This window comes from Fukomys damarensis, unplaced genomic scaffold (assembly GCF_012274545.1).
Source record: "Fukomys damarensis isolate Sample0158 unplaced genomic scaffold, DMR_v1.0_HiC HiC_scaffold_39, whole genome shotgun sequence".
Taxonomy (NCBI): Eukaryota; Metazoa; Chordata; class Mammalia; order Rodentia; family Bathyergidae; genus Fukomys; species Fukomys damarensis.
In genome coordinates, this window is record NW_022900951.1 from 33176416 (window position 1) to 33197404 (window position 20989).

The 20989-nt window shown below is 40.1% G+C and overlaps 2 protein-coding genes across 2 annotated transcripts in view; both read right to left on the reverse strand.

Annotated features, from left to right (window-relative positions):
• On the reverse strand, positions 1-1794 carry LOC104870525 (endogenous retrovirus group K member 10 Gag polyprotein-like). Its single transcript, XM_010636200.1, has 2 exons — positions 110-1794; positions 1-57 (listed from the first exon to the last, which is right to left on the reverse strand). The coding sequence occupies exons 1-2, from the start codon at positions 1142-1144 to the stop codon at positions 1-3; spliced, it is 1092 nt and encodes a 363-aa protein (XP_010634502.1). The 5' UTR covers positions 1145-1794.
• A 4780-nt stretch (positions 1795-6574) lies between these two features.
• Srpx (sushi repeat containing protein X-linked) overlaps positions 6575-20989 on the reverse strand; it is an 89777-nt gene continuing 75362 nt past the window's right edge. Inside the window, exons 8-10 of the mRNA XM_010636202.2 lie at positions 19255-19388; positions 16617-16738; positions 6575-7017 (exon numbers count right to left, since the gene is read on the reverse strand). Of these exons, the coding sequence (XP_010634504.1) occupies positions 6834-7017; positions 16617-16738; positions 19255-19388 (440 nt within the window). The 3' untranslated portion in view covers positions 6575-6833. The remainder of the gene's footprint in view (positions 7018-16616; positions 16739-19254; positions 19389-20989) is intronic.

The window sequence follows — 20989 nt, forward strand, 5'->3', positions numbered from 1 at the left end:
TCATGTGGGCCCTTGCAGCAGCGAGTACATAGCTAGGAGTTTCCCGATGCTGCCCGAGGGGGGGGGGCGCGGAGAGGACAAACAGAGGCGTTCCCCGAGGCCGCCCGAGGGGGGGGGGCGCGGCAGTTAGAAGCGGACACTGTCTCTGTATGTGTCCTTCCTGTCGGCAGTTGTAACAGATAGTGCCCTTTGCCTTGGCCCCCACAGTATGCCCTTTATTTTTCCCTTTTCTATAGCCCTGTTGCATTCCCTGAATATAGCTGGCAAAATTCCCTCCGGATCGGACTGCTTCCCGGGCGCTGGCCTGAGCCCAAGCGACTATAACATTGTTTCCCACATCTGCACACAGGCGAATGTAACCATTTAAATCTGTTTTTGCCTTCCAAGGTCTCAGCACAGGCTTACACCATTTGTTAGCATTCTCATAGGCCAATTGTGTGACAAAGGGCAAGCCTGTCTGGGCATCAGGAAAAATCCTACTAGCTCCGTCCAGTAGGCGATGCACAAACTCTGAATAAGGTTCATCAGGTCCCTGCCGGATATTGCTCAAGCTATTACTTAAGTCTCCACTACTGGGTAACTGTCTCCAGGCCTGACGAGCACAATTGGCCACTTGGTCATACACAGCGGGCACATACTGGGCTTGTGCCTGGAGGTTGTCATATAGACCCTCCCCTGACAACATGTCATAAGTAGCAATGGCCATGCCCGCTTGACGGTTACGGTGAGCCATCTCTTTGCATTTTTCAGTATAAGTCCACCATAGCAAGTAATCTCCTCCCGATAAGGCTGCCTTGCATATGGCCTTCCAATCCCCCAGGGCCAGCCATTGTCCAGAAAGAGATTCAAAAATCACCGTAGTAAATGGCGCGTTGGTTCCATACTGATTTACTGCTAGTTTCAATTCCTTTATCAATTTAAACTCCAGAGGGCGATGCTCTTGTTGAGGCCCCTGAGGTCCCTGAACTTCAATTATAGGAAAGAGCTCTTTAGGGACATCTTCCCCCGCCTCCAGAGCCCTACGGAGGCACCTCTGCAGAGGAGTGCAGGACTCCCCTGCAACAGAGAGAGGGGCTATTCTTCCTTCAACTAGAGTTGCTAAAGCCTTTCTCTCTAAAGTTCTATCGGAGGGGTTGGCCCGCATAAATCACTAGGTGTCTCCTTCTGCGTGGGCCAAGGCGACCCCCTCTCAGGGTTGGATGGCCATTCTTCCATACGCGGAGCGCTGGGAGATATGGGGGGAGATCTCTTTCTGAGAGAGAGGACTGAGGATCTGGAAGAGCAGGATACAGAGACCATCCGGGGGGCTTAGAAAGTACCTCTGGATCGCATAAAGAAAGGGGTTTCAATTTTTCCTCTTTATCTCCCGCCTCTGAGGGCGTTTGAGAGGTTTGGCTGCGTTTCTCCTCCTCCCTCAGAGTTTCTTCCACTTCGTTAATGGCTTGCATTACTTGTGCTTTGGGCCCGTGACCCAGGGCCGCAGAAATCATGGCCCAGAAAGAAAAAGTGTTGTCAGGGTAAAGGTCAGGGCTACTCAGGAGTGCTTGATTAATTTGTCTTCCAACCCTCTCCCAGACTCCAATATCAATTACTTCCTCATTAGAAAGCCAAGGACAGATACTATCTAAAGTTCTCACAAAAATCCGAATCTGTGCTTTCTTGACTTTCACGCCCTGTGCATTCAGGACGTTCTGAATACTTTTACTGATCTTATCCTGGGAGATGGCTTGGCCCATATTCTTTGCCTATTGGGATCGGCTATTTCCACTTAGTCCTCTTTTGACTACCCCGTGAACTTACTGTGTGGATCAGGCGCAGCAGCCGTCCCTCCGGAGCACCATCCCTTTTGACCTGGGTCCGGGATTACTTGACCGTGGCGTCTCCTTCAGGTCCCTGTTCGGGCGCCACTTGTCGCGAGCCGCGACGTCGGGGACTTGCCAGCAAGCCCCCAAACCTGAGAGCACACGGTCAGAAAACAGGCACACAATTTACGAGCAGAGGTGTGGGTAGCACCAAAGCTGAAAGCTTTATTGGACAGCCTACTATATATTTCTTAGCAGAATAAACAACAGAAATGAAGCAATTCTTTACCATATATGGACATACAGCAGAATATTAGCTCATGTGATTTACCAGAAACAGACTTCTGGAAGAGAAACGAAACTTCACAAGGTCAAAGCACAAACATCTTCACAAGGTCAGATCACAGCAACATGGCTGCGCCTAGGCAATTAGCTGACTTATCATGGCTTCCCATAATGGTAGAGCGCTAAACTTGGCTCTTCCTACTTTGAGGTCTAAGACAGATTACACAGGAATCATCATGAAGGTCAATTCTGGCAGCAAAGAAATTGCACTCTGAAATATCAAGGCCTATTAAATTCCTCCATGCTTCTTGTGCCTATAATCCTCCAGTTATAAGCATAAAATATTGAGCAATCCTCTCACTACTCTTCTGTTGTTCTCTCATTCTGATATATTTCTTTTGAGTATTCTCCAGCTGAACTCTCTTTGACTATTCTCCAGCTGAATTCTCTGAGTATTCTACAGCTGAACTCTAAAATTTTCTGTTATCTGGACTGCTGCCACACATAGATCTTTTACAGCAAATTAAACCTAAGTCTTCAATATCTTTTCAAAACAGTCTGAGTAAATCCTGATTATTCTCTGCATCATTTCATAAGAAATGTTCTCTAGTCCATACTCTAATATCTGCTGGTTGAGAAGAAATGGGAATATCCTCCCAATTCCTCACTGGCACTTTTATTTGAACATTGTTTTCTAGTTTATGTAAAAGACACTCTGGGAGTCCTGCTACCTCCCATAGCACTCTCCAACCACCCTTTATGGTCACCTATCTATACTTAGTTCTCTCTTCCACTCTGAAACATACCATTGAACTTTGATTTTCAATTATTTCCTCTGCCTTAATTCTTGTCAGTGTCTGTCGCGAGCTGCAACGTCAGAATCCTGCCAGCAGGTCCCAAACCCGAGGGAAGAACAACAGGAGGGCAGTTTCACGAACTTAGTCCCAGGCTCATGCTCTCTTAGTAGCAAGGCAAGGCCCTGTTTATTCTTCAGGGTGGGGTATATATAGGCTAAAACCGAAACCAAAAGTGTAAACATTTATACTCTTCAGCTGCATGGGAGCGAGAGCTGCACGGGAGTGAGAGTACCGCCCACACATCCCAGAGGGAAAAAATAACAACCATTATGGGTTACATCTGCTACCAGCTGAACTCGCCCATTGCTATGGCCGACAGCACGTCCGTGCCGGCGAGGTGACTCAAAGTTCAATCATGGCTAGGCCTATGTCAAGGCTCACCGTGATGGCTCACCATAAGTATCCTGGGAAGTTTTACCCATGTAAACAACCCACGGGCTGGGGATTGAGCTCAGGGGTTCTGCTGCCTGCCTTGCAAGCACAATGGACCAGAGTTCGATCCCCAGTACCAAAAAAAAAAAAAAAAAAAAAAAAGACCTCCCCCCAGGAAAAAAATCCTCTCAGTGTGCTTTGAATGACCTCACCATTTTTCCTCTTCTTCCCCCACTCCAATTATCTAAGCTCAAACCCAAGAGTTGAGGGCTTGTAGAAGTCAAGGCTGAAATTCTGAAAATGTCCTAGACTCCTCCACCTCCTGGTATATCCTGCATTAGCTTTCTGATGAAAGCCAAGAGACTTCTTTTGGATTAACTACCCACAGACAATAACTATATTTGGAATATTTAACAAAAGAAAATAACCCAAAATATTGGAGACCAACAAAAACATAAGCAGATCCTGGAAAACAACCAGCACTTGGCAGAAGCCAACTACATTTGGTGCATTAGCAATTTTGGTGGGAGTTGTCAAAGAAAAGGTTGCAATATGCACCACCCTGAGGTTGAAGGGAAGGAGAGGATTAGATATAAAACCTACAGTCTTGTTACTGTGAAGAACTGGAGAAGATAGTAAGTACCATAGCAACTGAAAAGTGAGGAGGGAAATCTCAAGAGGTAGCCAAATAGGAGGACGTGTATAGAAGCTACCTAAACCTTTTACTGATCACTAAATCATTTGTGCACAGGCTGAGAATGGGGGAAGATTCCAGCAGTCCAGCTAAGTTTCAAAGAGCTAAACAGATTTCAGCTGCATCTACCAAAGTGGAGAGATTTCCATTTGAGTTCAGCACATCTAATTGCCTACCCCTTTCCTACAGACACACACACACACACACACACACACACACACACACACACGTTCTTACACATACATGATCTTCTATATCAAAACAGTTGAGCAAACAGAATTAGGAAGTATTTTTTATATAGGATCTAGACATACACACAAAAGTCCTGAGATTTTTCCAGTGTGACACTCGTTGTCTAAAGATAGCTTATTCCTCCTACATCTACAGAAATACCCCCACCCCATTTAGGGTGTAGGATATTTATTTTTGAACAATCATAGCATGTGTATTTATTTTCAAATAATCTGTGTATCTTATTGATCAAAATGCCTGTAATATGGAAAGTTCACCAAGAAGACTGCTTTGAAGAAATCAGAGAAGATCTTTAAATGTCAGCTCATCATCAAGGTGTGGACTTTTCAGGCTATAGGACAAAGGGCAAAGGCCAGCTTGTCAAACTAGTCACTGTTCTACATTCCTCTCCCAAAAATGACATTGACCTTTATCTGATACATCTGAAGAAGACAGAAGTCAATGAATAGCTTCTAATATGGTTGGTGAACAAAGTATTTACAGAGTATAAATCTATTCATAGTTTGGCAGCACTACCAAATATTCAAAAGAATAATGCCAATTTTGCTTCTTGTTTTATACCACTGTATGTTGGAAGTTGGACTTTCCACCATTAATGCAGTTATTTTGTCTGTTTAGGATAAATTATGAGGTATACTGATATTTTGAAAATGGAGGGAAAGGTTTGCCTTGGTAAGTTGAAAAGTCCAGCTTCTGGCTAAAAAAACTGTGTGGAGAAGATCACAAGTGTCCTGTGCAACTTAGCATGATATACATAGTCTATATCCAAATACTTTGCCATTTTATATAAGGAAGTTTATTATCCACAGATTTTGGTCTCAAAGTTATTTTGGAGGGGGTGGAAGGCGTCATCAACATTTACCCCCAAAACAATAATGTATGATTTTTCAGGCTCAACAATTGGCAATTACAAAGGCAGGCCTCACAGGGAAACCTGCCCTCCCCACAGGAAGACTTTGTATCCAGCCAGTGCACTGAAGTCTTGGCGGGGTGGTCGGGGAGAGTTGTAGTCAAACCTCAGGCCTCCTGGCCAGTCATGCTTTTGTTTGTGTGTACTGGGGATCAAACTTGGGCTCTTGCACTTGTGAGGCAGGCAGCAGAACCACTGAGCCAAATCTCTACCCCTGTGCATGTGGTATTAAGAAATGAACCCAGGGTCTTTAAGCGACATCCCAAGACCTTTTTTTTTTTTTTTTTTTACTTTTTATTTTGAGACATGGTCTTGCTAATTTGCTAAATTTTCCAGGTTGAGCTCCTGCCCGTCTCCCAGATTGCTGTAATTACTGGTTTGTGCCACTGTACTCAGTTCATGCTGTTTCATATAGTTTCCATGAATGATTAGTCCTAGAATCTCTGAGGATATCAAAATCTGTATATAATCATCTCTGTTATATAAAATGGTAAAATATTTATATATAAACTATATATCCATTACAAATATATAAGCTCTATATGTATACCTTACAATATATCTTAAATCATCTTTAGGTTACTTATAATACTTAACACAACATAAATGCTCTGTAAATAGCTGCTATACTGTACACTTTGGAGAACAAGAAGAAAAATGTCTCTAAATGTTCGGTACAGATGTCATCTTTCTTCTTAATATTTTAAACTAGAAGTTGGTTGAACCACAGATGTGGAACTGTGAGTAAGGAGGGTTGCCTGTATTTGCATTCCTTGCTCCAATCTCTTCATGTCTAGACCTCTTTGTGTGAAGTCTTGGCTGAAACTCTTCTTTACACACCTCGGCTGAGATCTCCTTGTAGGGCTTGGGGAAAAGGGTGAAATTTTATGACACTTTTTCCAAACCTGACTCTTCAGTACTTTTTCACTCTTTGTCCTCTGCCTAACTCCAGGGTCTATAAGACTGCCAGATCCTTTAATTTGTGGCTCTCTCAGAATTGTAATGACTTCACACCTGCAGCATTCCACCTGGCTCCCAGCCAGTGTACTATTCCATGGGGAAAGGGAAACAGAGGGAGTTGGTGCTTTCTATAGTTTTGGTCTCTTGCTTAAACCATTTCTGTGATTTAGGCTTCATGCTTTCATTTTTGGCTTGTTTGATTGGCTATTCTGCCACCTGAGAGCATAGCTCTCTGCAAGCTCAAATGGGCTCTTGACAAGACTACATTTTCCCATTCCTAAAATATCTAAAACTATTGACTACATTTAGCAAGTATGGCTAGTCCTCCATAAACAAAATAAGTTTCAACAAATTTGCTCCAAAATATTTTATTAATAAAAGTTTTATGTAAAAAACACAATAGAGGAAAGCAATAACATGTTGAAAGCATGTATACGGTTAGAGTTGCTAATTTTCCTACAAAATTGACCAGCCATGATGGAGTTAGGAAGATTAAAGAGTAAATATGTTAGCATAATTTTTGAAATATTTCAAAGTAAAAAATAGCATTGTATCAATTTTTAAGGCCAAAGAAAGCTCAAAATAAAATAGACTTTAAAAATTACAAATAAAAATCTGTACATCAAAGACTTTTAAGGCCTTCCCATGTGTGTGGCACCATGTAGAAAGAGGAGAGGTATTGCTGAGAAAGGAACATCACATCAGGTAGTACAGCTCTGGCCCATTTCAGCTTGCAGGACCATCTCTTCTTTTCTCAAGGGGAAAGTGTCAATCAGATTGAAGAGGGCCACAGGTGTCACCAGGGAAACAAAGCGCTCCTTGTCCATGCCATGCTTATCCACCAGCACCATACTGAAGGAGTAGAGTGGGATTCGTAGCAATAGCCTGGAACAAAGGAAAAACAAGGCAATATCAAACAACAACTCACAGGGTTCTGGTGGGCCAATCAGAGTCCAATAGTGACACTGTGTCCAGAAAAAAAGTTTGCTATCATGAAGCACTAGATCATTCTTTAGAGCCTTGCTACTCAAAGTGTGATCCTTAGACCAACACCATCACGTGGAAATTTGTTCCAGAAGGCTTTCACATCTTACCCCCAAACTAAGATTAATATTTGCATTATTAAATAAGATATCCAGATGGCCAGTATACACACTGAAGTTTGAGAAGCTGTGCTTCCAATTATAGCCAGGATTTCAGGCCTGCAATTGTGCTGCACACCAATAATTGGTACAAGGCATGTGCAGCAAGGCTAATAGAATTAGGGGAACATTAAATCTGGAATCATTCCCAGTTTACAGACTACTTTTGTATAATCACATACATACTAGGACTATATGTATCAGTGGTTATCAATAGTGGTGATTTTCCAAGAAAATGTTTCCCAAGAAAAATTTGACCATGTCTGAAAATATTTTTGGTCATCACAATGGGGACTAGAGATGCTACTGGTAGCTAGAGGGTAGATGTCAGGAATGCTAATGAGCATTTTGCAATGTGCAGGATGATTTCTCCACCAAACAAATACAGTCCAAATATCAAAAGGGCCAAGGCTGAGGAACCCTGGGACAGGTATAGCTGATTGAAATAACTTTTTGAATATTATAGTTTAGGCCTATTCAGGGCTACATGGTTAAAAGTGTTTTAGCTTGATCAATACCTCAGGTATTCTGACTTGGTTAATTATAATTTGTACCCCTAAATAATTCCAAAAAATAAATTGGCATGGTTTCAGGTATCTGGATTACTTTGTAATCTACTACACCAGAATTTAATCAATGCTGATGTTTTACATCAATTATCAATTCCAACATGTTTAGATGAGAAAAGTCAGCAAAAGTAACTGAGCCCAGTTAAGTAATGAGCCCACTTGGCCTCTTCTCTAGGACTTCTTTTGCAGTTGAGATATCTTGAGTTTGTGTATATAGTAGAATATAAACTTCCAAAGTGAAATATTTTTTCTCATACAAATGGATCAAAGTTTTTTTTAAAGATCATTACATAAAACACAAATTGATTGTACTTTTTTCTGCCTTTTAAGAATGAGGTTTAGAGAAGGAAGGAATAATTTATATTTTATCCTAGTAGAAAGCTAAATTGCTAATCCATTTCTAATGATCAGCAAGCAGGCAACAGCCTCAGAGATGCATCCCACTGAGGGCAAGAGATGACAGAACTCTAAGGGATGGATGACTGAACACCTTCCAAATTGTGGGATGAAACATGGTGTCAGCACAAATGTCTGTCATCAGTTGGGAGAGTTCCTCCTGGGGAATTTTCCCAAGAACTTTGTAGACTCAAAAAATAATGTATTAAAGTTATGGCTTTCCTAGTCTCTCTCTCAATTAGGACTAGTAAAATATTACTCTAGGGAACATAAATTAGTCCATAAATTCAGATTTAAAAGAAATGAGAGTAGCTGGACATAGTTGCACCTGCCTGTAATTCCAGCACTCTGGGGCATCTGAGGTAGGAGGATCATGAATTCAAGTTCAATCTGGGCAACTTAGTGAGACCTTGTCTTAAAAATAAAAAAGGCTCAGGATGTAACTCAGTGCAAAGAACCTGTGTTGGATCCCTAGTTCAAAACAATTAAAAATAAAAGGAAGAAAGAAATGAGAACAAGAAAAAAAGAAAGTGAGGTTGTCATCTTGCAACACCACATATCCAACTTCCTTTTCTCATTACTCTCTTTAATAGTTTTATCATGGCCTCAGTGCTATTTGAAAGTTGCATTTAATCATACAAGAGATTTTTTTGATGATGTAAGCATTTAGCCTCTCTTTCACTTCCTTCCTGCTTTCTATTCTTTGCCTAAATCATTCCTTTTCATCTGTGCTAGACTCTACGCCCAGATTGAAAGGGGTTAAAATGTCTATCTGGGGAGATTCAGCAGGGCTGAAAGGAGGAGGAGTCATGATGGACCTACTGAGAGAAAAATTAACTAAAAATACAGGTCATTGAAAGATAGTGAGGAACATACATCATAATGCCAAACCAGTCTAAAATAAACATTGGCATGGAACTTCATAAAACAGCACATCAGCCCACAGGGCAACCAGTGGCATGAGCGGCACCTAGCAAGAATCACTAAAAGTGTGCAGCTAGCTCAAGCCACACAGATTCAGGAAAGAAGGTCTCATTTCTTTAGCCCTCTCTCCATACAAAGGACACTGCAACCTGGCAGTGGATTTCAGATTTAACTGTCTTTGGCAAACACAGAGCTGACTAGAACTCTGCTCCCTCCTCAGAGGAAGGGCTACCAGCACTCCCTCTCTTTTCTTTTTCTTTCTCTACTGTGGACCAAAGTTGGGACCCAAGTGGAACCAATAGTACATGGGACTGAGACCAGCACTGGGCTGTCCCTGCCTGAGGGCAGCACAGCAACCCACAGTAAGGAGGCTTAGGGGGGCCAGAGAGAGATATCCAAAAAGCTGCTGATTGAAGACTGGCCCCAACTTCCACAACATCAAACTCATACCCAGATGTGGTGGGGATATATAGCACAGTTCTTGGACACTACTTGTCTTGGACACTACCACAGAACTGTGGACTAAAGAGAAATTTAATTTTTATTTTTATTATTTTTTTTGTTGGTTTTGTTTCCTCAATCTGTGTTTTTTTTTTTTTTTAGGTTTTTACCTTTACGTTTATCTTTTGCTTTACCCTTCACACTTTCTCTCCTGCCCTCTTCTTCAGTTACTCAAACCTTGGGTGATCATCTATTGTCCTCCAGTCTTGCCTCTATTACATTTTCCTTCATTTATCTCTGTTTTGGCCCCTATCTATCTTAAATCTCCCCAGAGGGTAAAATCACCCCATGAAGGGGAAACTCATCGCATACAAGCTCCTGGTTTATGTTGGATTGTGTTATATAACTGTAGATCTTGCTCCTATGTTTAAAGGTACCAAATTGATAATTACTACAATTTGTCAGTTTCTAGGCTGTGCTTGATGATATTAATATTCCTAATTGTACTACTTTAGCCAGGATGTCCTACCTGTTGTAATTAGTTGTTCTTCATTGTATGACAACACTGAGATTGTCTGACATAACCATCACCATAGTCCAGTACCAAAGGTCTGGGTGCTGAGCCAAATAGCTGTAAACTTCTGATCCTGAATAAATTGGGAAGGTATGATTTTGGGACAGACACGAAGACCAAGAACTACATACACCTAGAAGACATCTCTGAGAAATAGGCATTTCCTAAGGAAGCCTTGATACTAGTGTTAAAGCTATCTGCCATAAGAAATTTACAAGCATCAACACAGAAAATAAAATAAAATTAAACAATAGAAAATGAAAAGATACATAAGCAACATATAATCCCAGACCTCCAGCCCACCTAGGACAAGTCCAGGAGATAACAAGATAAAGGAAATCAGAAGTCACTCACCTAAATTTTCCGAGATGATAGAAGCAGAAGAAAACAGATGCATGAGATTATAGAGAAAATGATCTCTCAGATAAAAACAGAAATGATAATCAAAATGAAAGAAATGCTCAATGTATCTAGCATAAACACAGATTAAAAAATAGAGAAGCTTAGAAAAATGATAGACCATGAATGCCCAACATAGGAAAGAATTAGATTTCATGAAACAGATTTAAACAGATATTCAGAAGATTAAAAATTCTACTGAAAGTATATACAATAGATTGAACAAAAGTGAGGACAGAATTTCTGAACCCAGAAATTTCTGAAGAAAGGATTGCAGTTAACGACCATGAAAAGAAAGATATTTTAAAAATGGCATGAGACCATGAAAAATCAATCCAACATTGCAAGGTGATACAAAGAAGAACAATATAAGATTTATTGGGGTCAATGAGAGAGTTGGAGATAGTGCAAATGCCATACAAAGCCTGCACAAAGAAGTAATGGCAGAAAACTTTCCAGACATAGAAAAATAAGTAGACGCACAAATAAGTGAGGGATATAAAACTCCAATGAGCCATAATCAAAATAAATCTATACCAATGCATATAATTATTAAGAACCCAGAAATTCAGCACAAGAACAGACTATTAAAAGCTGTTATAGGGCCAGGGATTTAGCTCAGTGTTTCTGGCCCCTGCCTCACAAGTGCAAGGTCCTGAGTTTGATCGCTGATATAAAACAAAACAAAACAAAAAAAGCTGTTACAAAAAAGAAACCAACTACCTATAAATGAAAGCCCATCTGAATCATAGCAGACTTTTCAACAACAAAAAAAAAACTTAGTCAAGAAGAGCTTGGCATGAAGTATTTCAGGTTCTGAAAGTAAACAACCTCCAACCAAGATTGATGTACTCTGCAAAACTATCTTTCAAATTTAATGAAGACAGAAGATACTTCCATGACAAAGAACTGAAGAAATTCATGACCACTAAACCAGCTCTACAAAATGCCTGAAAGATATTTTAGAAAGAGATAATGAAGACCACAACTCCAAGAATACCAATAGAAAGAAGCCACCAGTCAGGGAAAGCAATTAAACAAAGGGGAAAGATTGGGAACCAAAAGCAGGAAAATAACAGGAGAAGGATAAGCCAATATATTTCAAAAGAAACTGACTGGCAGAATGGATATAAAAACAAGATCCAACAATTTGCTGCATACAGGAAACACATTTAACTCAAAAAGAAATGTGTAGACCATAAATAAAAGGATAGAAAACAATACCCCATGTGACAAGAAGCTGATAAAAAGCAGAGGTAGCTATACTATTAGCATACAAAATAGATTTCAAGCCAAGACTAATTAAAAGACACAAAGAAAGTCACTACATCTTTGTAAATGGAAGAATGCAAGAGGAAGAGTAAACAATCACAAATATATATGCACCAAATACCAGTGCATCCAAGTATGTAAAACAAATATTAATGGACATGAAAATTCAAATAAGCACTAATACAATTGTAATGGGGAAGCTCAATATTCCACTGACTCAGCCAGGCATGGTGGTGCACGCCTGTAATCACAGCACTCGGGAGGCTGAGGCAGGAGGATCACTGTGAGTTCGAGACCAGCCTGGGCTACATAGTGAGTTCCAGGGCAGTCTCAACTACATAGTGAGACCCTGTCTCAAAAAAACAAAACAAAACAAAAATTCCACTGTCTCAAATAGATCAACTAGACAAAAAAAAAAATCAACAAAAGTATCAGAACTGAACCAAACCTGTGAACAAATGGACATAGTGGATGTCTACAGAGTGTTGCACCCCATATCCGAATACACATTCTTCTCAGCTGCACATGGGACATTCTCCAAAATAGACCACATACTAGCCCATAGAACATGCTCAAGTAAATGCAAAAGAATTTAAATTATCCCAGACATATTATCTGACCATAGTGCAATGAAATTTGAAATCAACAGCAAAATAAACTACAAAAACTGCATAAAAACATGGAAATTAAATAAAAGACTTTCCTGAATAACCAATGGATCATAGACAAAACTAAAAGAAGAAATTAAACAGTATATACAAATAAATGACAATGTCGATACAACATACTGGGAGCTATAGGATTCAATGAAAGCAGTTCTTAAGAGGAAAATTTATAGCAGTAAATATTCACATCAGGAAAACAGAATGAGATCAAATAAACAACCTATTGTTAAATCTCAAATGTCTAGAAAAAGAATAAGTCAAGTCAAAAGCTTGTACAAGGGAGGAAATTAAAAGTACAGAGAAGAAATGAATACAATTGAGACTAAAACCAAGGATCAATGAATCGAAGAGCTGGTTCTTTGAAAAATTAAATAAAATTGGTAAACCCTTAACAACCTTATAAATAAAAGGAAAGAAAAGACTCAAATTCATGCAATTAGCAATAAAAATGGTAAAATCACAATGGATCCTGTAGAAATCCGGAAGATCATTCACACCTACTTCAAGAGCCTGTAGTCTAATAAGATGGAAAACACAGAAGAAATGGACAGATTCCTAGATACATATGATTACCAAAGCTGAATCAAGAAGATATAAAAATCCTCAATAGCCCAATTGAAACTGTAATTAAAATCTTACCAACAAAGAAAAATCCCAGGTCCAAATGGTTTCACTGCTGAATTCTACAAGAAATTTAGAGAATATCTAATGCCGCTACTTTTCAAACTCTTCAGTGAAATTGAAAGAGAAGCAACTTGTTCACAAAATCATTTTCAACCTACAGTAGGTCCAATATATACAATCTGAATGATAAAAAGTCTTCTTCATAAATCAGAGGTTTTATGTTCCTCTAAGGTAAACAGTTTAAAATCCCATCACGATTTTATGAAGATAACACATCTTTTATGACTACTACATATCTTAGAGAGATCTGCTATTCAAAGTCCATTTAGCAATCAATGTCTGTAATAGACATTTTATAAAACACTGACATAGGACACAGGACACTGACACAGATCTCCTTTATACTTTTGGTGTGTGTGTGTGTGTGTGTGTGTGTGTGTGTGTGTGTGTGTGTAGTAATGGGGTTTGAACCTAGGGCTAAAAGAAGGCTAAGCAGAAGCTCTACTGCTGACCTATACCTCCAGCCAGTTCTTAAAATGTTATTTCAAATGTGGAAATCAATATGGAGATACCTCAAAGAACTAGGATTAGAGGTTTCATTTGACCCAGCTGTCCCTCTGCCAGGTATCTTTCCAAAAGAATTGAAAGAATCATACCACAGTGGTATATGTGCACTCATGTTTATAGCAGCACAGTTTGTAATAGCTAAAACTTGGAGGCAACCCAAATGTTCATCAACTGGAGACTGGATAAAAAAGATGTGATTTTTCTATAAAATGGAGTATTACTCAGCCATAAAGAATGAAAAACTGGAGACATTTATAGCCAAATGCATGCACATTAAGGCTATATTCTTAAGTGAAATAAATAGGACACACAAGTAAATACTGAATAGTTTCTCTATGTGAAAAACTAAAATTGTAAATAAGGTTCAAATGGCATAATCAATACTGTGAAATAGGAAGAAAATGGCTAAAGGGGAAGTGGGAAGGATGATGGAAAGGAAATAAGGGAAAAGAAAAAGTGTGAAAAAAGGAAAAAAACTGAAGCAAAGTCTTTGTAAATAGGGAAGGGTGAAGCGGGTGAAGGGAGGGCAAGAGTATGGGGAAAAAATAAGAACCAAGACATAGCATATAAAGGTGCAAGATCCCAATGATAAATGTAAATGTATTGTTTGCTTTAAATGTACCAATAAACTTAATGGGAAAAATTTTATTTCAAGACAGGGTCTCAGCAAGTTACCCAAGCTGGCCTCAAACTTATGATCCTCCCTGCCTCAGCCTTCTGACTAGCTGGAGTTATGTGCCACTGTGCCCTGAAATAAGCCTCCTCTAAGAATAGTCATTACAAATTTTTAGATGTAAATACAATCCTTATCTTGAGTTTTTCAGACTTCACCTTAAAGTATTAGCAGTTGTAAAAATACTCTTAAAGTCTATAACCCTCTCCGAAGAGTACAGCTGTTTCCATCAAATTGGAGGCATTTCATTCATTTACTTAGCACCAATATGGTGCCTATCACTGGTTTAGGTACTGAATAGCAAGTATCAGAAAAATTGTGGTACTACCCTCCTCAAGTGTTACACTCTGTAATGGCACTATGCAAATGTCATAGGGTTAAAAAAATACAAAAGCTTATGAGTATTCTCAGCCTCTTTTTATCTTCAGCCAAGAAGAGAGAATTCAGACATCTACATTTTTATATTCCTATCCCTAGTACTCTGAGATTTTGGCAATGGAAGATATGGGAATAATTCTTTTTGGTTGCTAAGAGGTAGAAATAAAACATGGAACTGGTCAAAGGCAGCTAGAAAATAGGAAAATTAGAGAAAGAAGGTATTGTGTCCAAATATAAAATCATTTTTAAGAATACATTTCTATCATTTAATCTCTTCAGGAATTTCTGTGAACCTTTCTGAACACCTGTGATAGGGCTCACCAAATACCATTTTATTTTCTTCCTGGGAATATAGAAAAACCATATTTCCCAGCCTCCCTTGAAGTTCAATTGCCATCATGTGACTAGTTCCGGCCTATGGACTGGAAGAGTGAGCAATGTGTGACACTTTCAAGGTGAAGCATAAAAGAGAAGATATGTATTATAGTTCAGATGTTGAAAGCCTTCCAAAGACCCAAGTGTTAAAAATTTGGTTCCTGGGGTGGCTCTTTTGGGAAATGTTGGATCTCTTGAGAGGTAAAGACTAATGTGACATCCTTAGGTAATTTGCAGGTGTGCAGTCAAAAGGGATTATGGAACCCTCATCTCTCAGTCTTTATCTGTTCCCTGGCTCTTGATGCAAGCAATTTGCTCACCATGTGCTTTTCCCATGGTCTGCCATCCTTGCTAGAGATACAAAGTGATAGAGCTGACTGATCTCAGGCTGGAACCTTTGGAACCATGAGCTAAATGACACGAACCTTTTCTTTTTATAAGTTAATTGCTTTGGTTATTTTGTTACAGTGATACACAGCTGACTGATAAGATGCTGAATGTTTTTAAAGACTGAGTACCCAGACTGCAATCCAAAACTCATTTATCCGCAAAGTTCCAATGCTGCAACTAAACCTGAAAAATGAGGTTTTACTTTAGAAAAAAGCAACTGTTATGCAATGTGCGGCTGCTGGGGTGACTTGGCTCACATGCTGACAGACAGGGCTCTGTGTGCCTACTGTGGCATTCATGCCATAGGTTCACCACCACTGGCTGTAGTTTTTTTCATTTTTCTCTCTCTTCCATTTTTGCAGAAACCTAGGAGCATGTGTTTTGGCTGTTGATGTACAAAACAGTGTAGCCATCTGGGACCCTCAGTACAGAGATCTGCACCTCCCCTGCAGTGTGAGAGAAAAAGCTAGGCAAGACAGAAAGATTTTAAACAGCATATTTTAGCCTAATTAGCCATTTCACTGTGGTCAAGAGATGCAAGTAAAAATTTGGGTTATACTGAAATTATATGTTGGCTGTTGAATTCTGTTTCTTTATACATCATTACTCTGAGACTGAACACTATGGTTCTAGCCTTATAAGTGTGAACAAAAGAAAATACAAATGATAAAATAGGGGTGTGGACAAGTGCTCAGAAAGCATGGAGGGAAAAAGGAGACCAAGCCTGGAAAGGCTAATTGGATGTCTGCACTCCTATAAGAGCAAGAATTGTTTAGGTGCTTTTTACAGATCCTCCTCCTCTACTACCAGTCCAACACACACATACACACAGATACACATACATATAGACAAAGCAAAAACACTTTGTCACTTGGTCAGAAGGAGAAAGAAGAGAATACTGGTGATTTCCCACTGCATAATTTACTTGGACAAGCAGCAATAGGCCAGTTAACATGGTTATAATTTCCCAGAATAAAAGCAATTAAATACTAAAGATTGCCTGAACTCAATACTGAACAGAAAGAAATCAGGTAACACCATGAGATACAAGTGGATTCATAGGGAATCAAACTTAACAGCAGAACTTCCCCCTACCTGAGCTGCAGAGCTAGGGGTGCAGGCATAATCTTTGCTCTTATCCTTCCAATGAGGGTCGGGTATACACCCACCAGCTCCACCACTGTGATATGTCGAAGATCCAGGCCACACTGTGCTTGCTGGAGGAGAGAACCAATAGGAGAAACGTAAGTATAGCTAAAGGAAGAGACTTCCATGTCAAGCTATAGACTGACAGAAGCAGCAATAATCTGTTTGTGGAAGGTTCTTTGCCCATTCTAAACCATCCCCAAAACAACTGAGAAATTGAGGTTAAATGAGTGGCTATAAAACATAAATACCCCTTGGGCTGGGGATTTAGCTCAGTGGTTCTGCCACCTGCTTTGCAAGCACAAGGTCCCGACTTCTATCCCCAGTACAAAAAAGGGGGGTACATAAATATCTCCTTAAAGGAATCATTCAGAAATAGCTTAGCAACAGAATTTTGAAACCCTAAGCGAAATGGCAGCTGATGGTATTTCCAGAGTGAGACTTTGCATGAGTCAAATTTCCTAAAAAGTGTCCAAGACCACCCTGGAAGATTCTAACCTTGTATTTGCAAGGAAAGAAGACTATTTCCAGAGTCTCCTTCTCTGCCTTTGTGTCCATCCTCTACATCTTTCTGCCCAATGCTCCCACACCGACACCAGGAGAAAACAAGGATAAAAGTTCCAGCCCTTGAAGCTCGCTGTTGGTAAGAGTCTCAAGAATGTAGCCGAGGCCAGGGATTTAGCTCAGAGGTTCCATGGCCTGCCTTGCAAGCGCAAGGACCTGAGTTCAATCCCCAGTACCAAAAAAAACAAAAACAAAAACAAAAAACATAGCCAAACCATCCACGTGGCAGTGGCCAGAAGGGACAATAATTAGCCATTAGATGAATCCAGCTGAGGAAAAATAAATCATAAAGTCTTAAATTATTGAAATGCTACATGATTTTTACCACAATTCCACTGAAACATCCCTATATCGAGTGACCAAATTGGTAGAAAAGTTAGAAAGGGTAAAAATGTACTTCTCTATTATTCTAACTGAAATGACTAAGTCTATCAAACCTTTCTGGAAGACTCTTATTAAATACAAATACTGAGAGAAGGTCACATATAAAAACATCTTGATCCAAAACACCATATCTAATTACTTAGTAACTCAGCAAGTACATGAAGGAAAAGGGATAAAGTAAGACAGAGCATAGCAAATATTTTCTGCAAAAACCCAGAGTGTAAATATTCTGGGTTTCCACAGGCTGGATGGCCTCTATCCCAAGAACCAAAACCTGCTATTACAGTGCAAAAGCAGCCATAAATGACTCAAAAATGAATGAATGTGTATTGTGTCCAATAAAGTTTAACTTAGAAAACCCAGCTATGGGCAAAATTTAGCCCATGGGTCTTAGTTTGCTGATTAAAAAAAAAAAAGGTGTTTGTCTTATTCATTTTTCTGTGAAACAAGAAGAGTTCAGGGAATGTACTGTCCAAGGAATAGGCTGCACTGCCAATTTCCCACAAACTTAAGAGGAGTGGGCTTGTGTTTTCTGAAGAGAAAGCCCCTAACTGAGGAGAAGGTGAGTGAAGGAGAGGTCAGGAGGCAGGGGTTGGGGGTCCAGATTAATAACTTTGGTTCCTATCAAGGGAGCTCAAAAACTTGTGTGTGACTCTTTCGAGTCCATGGGCAGCCTGTCTAGTTCATGGAATAGTGAAGAAAGACTTATTATTCATTGTGTTAATGCTCACACGAGTAGTAAATTGTAGTCTTTGATTAAACCGAGATTTTTCTAAACACAGATTTAGTCACAGTAACAAATGAATGATTCTCAAAGAAAATGTACAGCACCATTGAGTCCATAACACACCACACATCCTGCCTCTTTAGTTTTCTGTCAGGTTGGCCACTCTGCTTGCAGACAGCTTCAGTCCAAAAATCAAGCAAATTCTGGTCTGATCCTTACAGTCTTGGACCCAGCAAATCCCGGGCCCAGAATGCTGGTTGCTTCATTTAGCAGTTACAAAATTTAAACAGTGCAGAAGGGCACATTTCCTGGAAAAGTATTCCCCAAACTTTAAAATATTTAGAAATCACCTGGGTATTTCGTTAAAATGTAAATTCTGATACAGAAAGTCTGGGGTAGGCCTGGGAATATGCATTTCTAAGAAATGCTCAGGTGGTGCTAATACTGCTGGTCCAGAGACCGTGCTTTGAGAATCACTATCCTGAGAGATGGCTGTTACTCTCTGAGGAACACTGTGAAAGTTGGCAAAATTCCACGAGGAAGAATTCAGAGCCTAAAGCCCAAGCTTGGGCCAGCCGTTTGCACAGATAACTGATTAATCACCTCCAACCTGGGCATATCCTGTGTAGGTTCAGCAAAACCAATTGTGCCAGGACCTGGCCAATATGTCAGTTAAGCTTATTAGTGAAGAAAGACAAATCTCATTAGTTGGAAAACAATTGGGTTAGCTCTGGGGAGTCAATGTTAATCAAGTTATGCTCCAGTACCAGAAATGAATAGTTAGCTCTAAATTGTTGGTTCCTGAAACTCTAAAAGGATTAGGTGCTGAGTGTGGCCTTCACTTTCAATGAAACGCCTGGGCCTTTCCTGGTAGATGTCTCCTTCCCACCATGGCCCTACTCAAGGACTCACCTGCAGCATTCCCAGCTGTAGCCGGTAGAGGAGGTTTCGGGCTGTGGGTGTGGACACAATGAGGAGTCTCCTTTTCTCATAAAACTGGTCCAAAAGTGCAGCTGCTGACCTGACACCCACGTTGACATTCATGGCTGTAATTAGAAATGGCTACATGGGTCAGAAACCTTCTGTATGTCTGGCTCAACATAGCTTGTAATGACACACAAAGCCAGGTATATGAGAAGCAGACAATGAGGTAAGGATTTGATTGTAAATAGTTTATTTGAGAAGTGGTCCGAGAAGCACTAGTACAGGAGTGGGAAAGTGTATTAGTTTCCTCTTGCTGCTATAACAAATCCCCTTAAATTTAGTGGCTTAATACAACACAAATTGATTCTCTTCAGTCCTGGAGGTCAGAAATCCAAAATAAATTTCACTAGGCTAAAAATCAAGGTGTCGCCATGCTGTGTTCTGGGAGAGAATCTGTTTCCTTGTCTTTCAGCATCTAAAAGCCACTTTCATTCTTTAATTCACAAGTCCTTTTTCCATTTTCAGAGACAGCCATGTAACATTTCGCTGCTTTCTCCATCATCTCTATCTGAATCTGTTGGTAGTTCTGCTACCTTATGTAAGGACCCTTGTGATTATTTTGGATTCAATGTATACTCTACAATACCTGCCCATCCTAAAATCCTTAACTTCATCATATCTGCAAAGTTCACGGAAGACAATATGTCCACAGATTTAGGCAATTAAGATATGGGCATCTTTGGAGCCCCGTTATTTTGCCTACCTCTGGAAATGAGAAAAGGAAGGAAGGGAAGTAAGCAATATGGAGTGCATTATCAACCAAGTCATTGCTGTGGGCATCTGGGAGCCAGTTCCACTAGGTTACTTTGGGAGACAGCATACCATATACTTCAGAGTTATCTCATTAGAGGAATGAAAGAACTGGAGTGCTTACATACCAACTGCTGCATCACCAGCTGATGACTCTTTAAGGGCGCACTAATTCTCTGTCACTCCCAGCTGGTACTATGCATGGGCCCATAATGCCCCTATGTCAGAACCCACGCAGAGTGACCCAGGTGCTTGCACTAAGTCTTTTTTTTTTTTTTTTTTTTTTTTTTTTTTAGCCGGAGATCAGACTCAGGACTTTGTGCTTGTGAGGCAGGTGTAGTGCCACTGAGCTAAATTCCCAGCCCCACACTAATAGTCTTTTGAACATAGCTAAGAATATCAAAGCCATATGGCCCAACCACCATAGTACAGTGTCTGCCTGGGAAGGAATATAAGAAAGCACAGGGGTGAGAGAATAAGCAGTGGACAAACTGGCTCTGGAGTGGCTCAGAATCTCCAAAGTGGACCTCCTTGGTGCAGAAAGTACAGAGGAATGTGGGCACAGTGAGCCAGAGCAAGCAACATGGGCACAGAGAACACGGGGCAAGGCATTTTAAAGATAGGTAGGCAATTGGGCTGGTGATGTAGCTCAGCAGTTCTGCACCTGCCTGGCAAGCACAAGGTCCTGAGTTCAATCCCCAATACTGGGGAAAAAAAAATAGGTGGGCAATTCAAACAAGCAATCCCAATTGATTGGCTCATCAAGGTCAATGAAGGGTATATAATACTTAGGTTAGCAAACAGGCCTGAACCTGGAAAAGAAAAAAAGTAATGAAATTCTGTGTATGTTTTATAATCTTTGTGTTCCTGTTTCCTCTTTTTTTTTTTTTTTTTTTTTTTTTTTTTGGGGTTT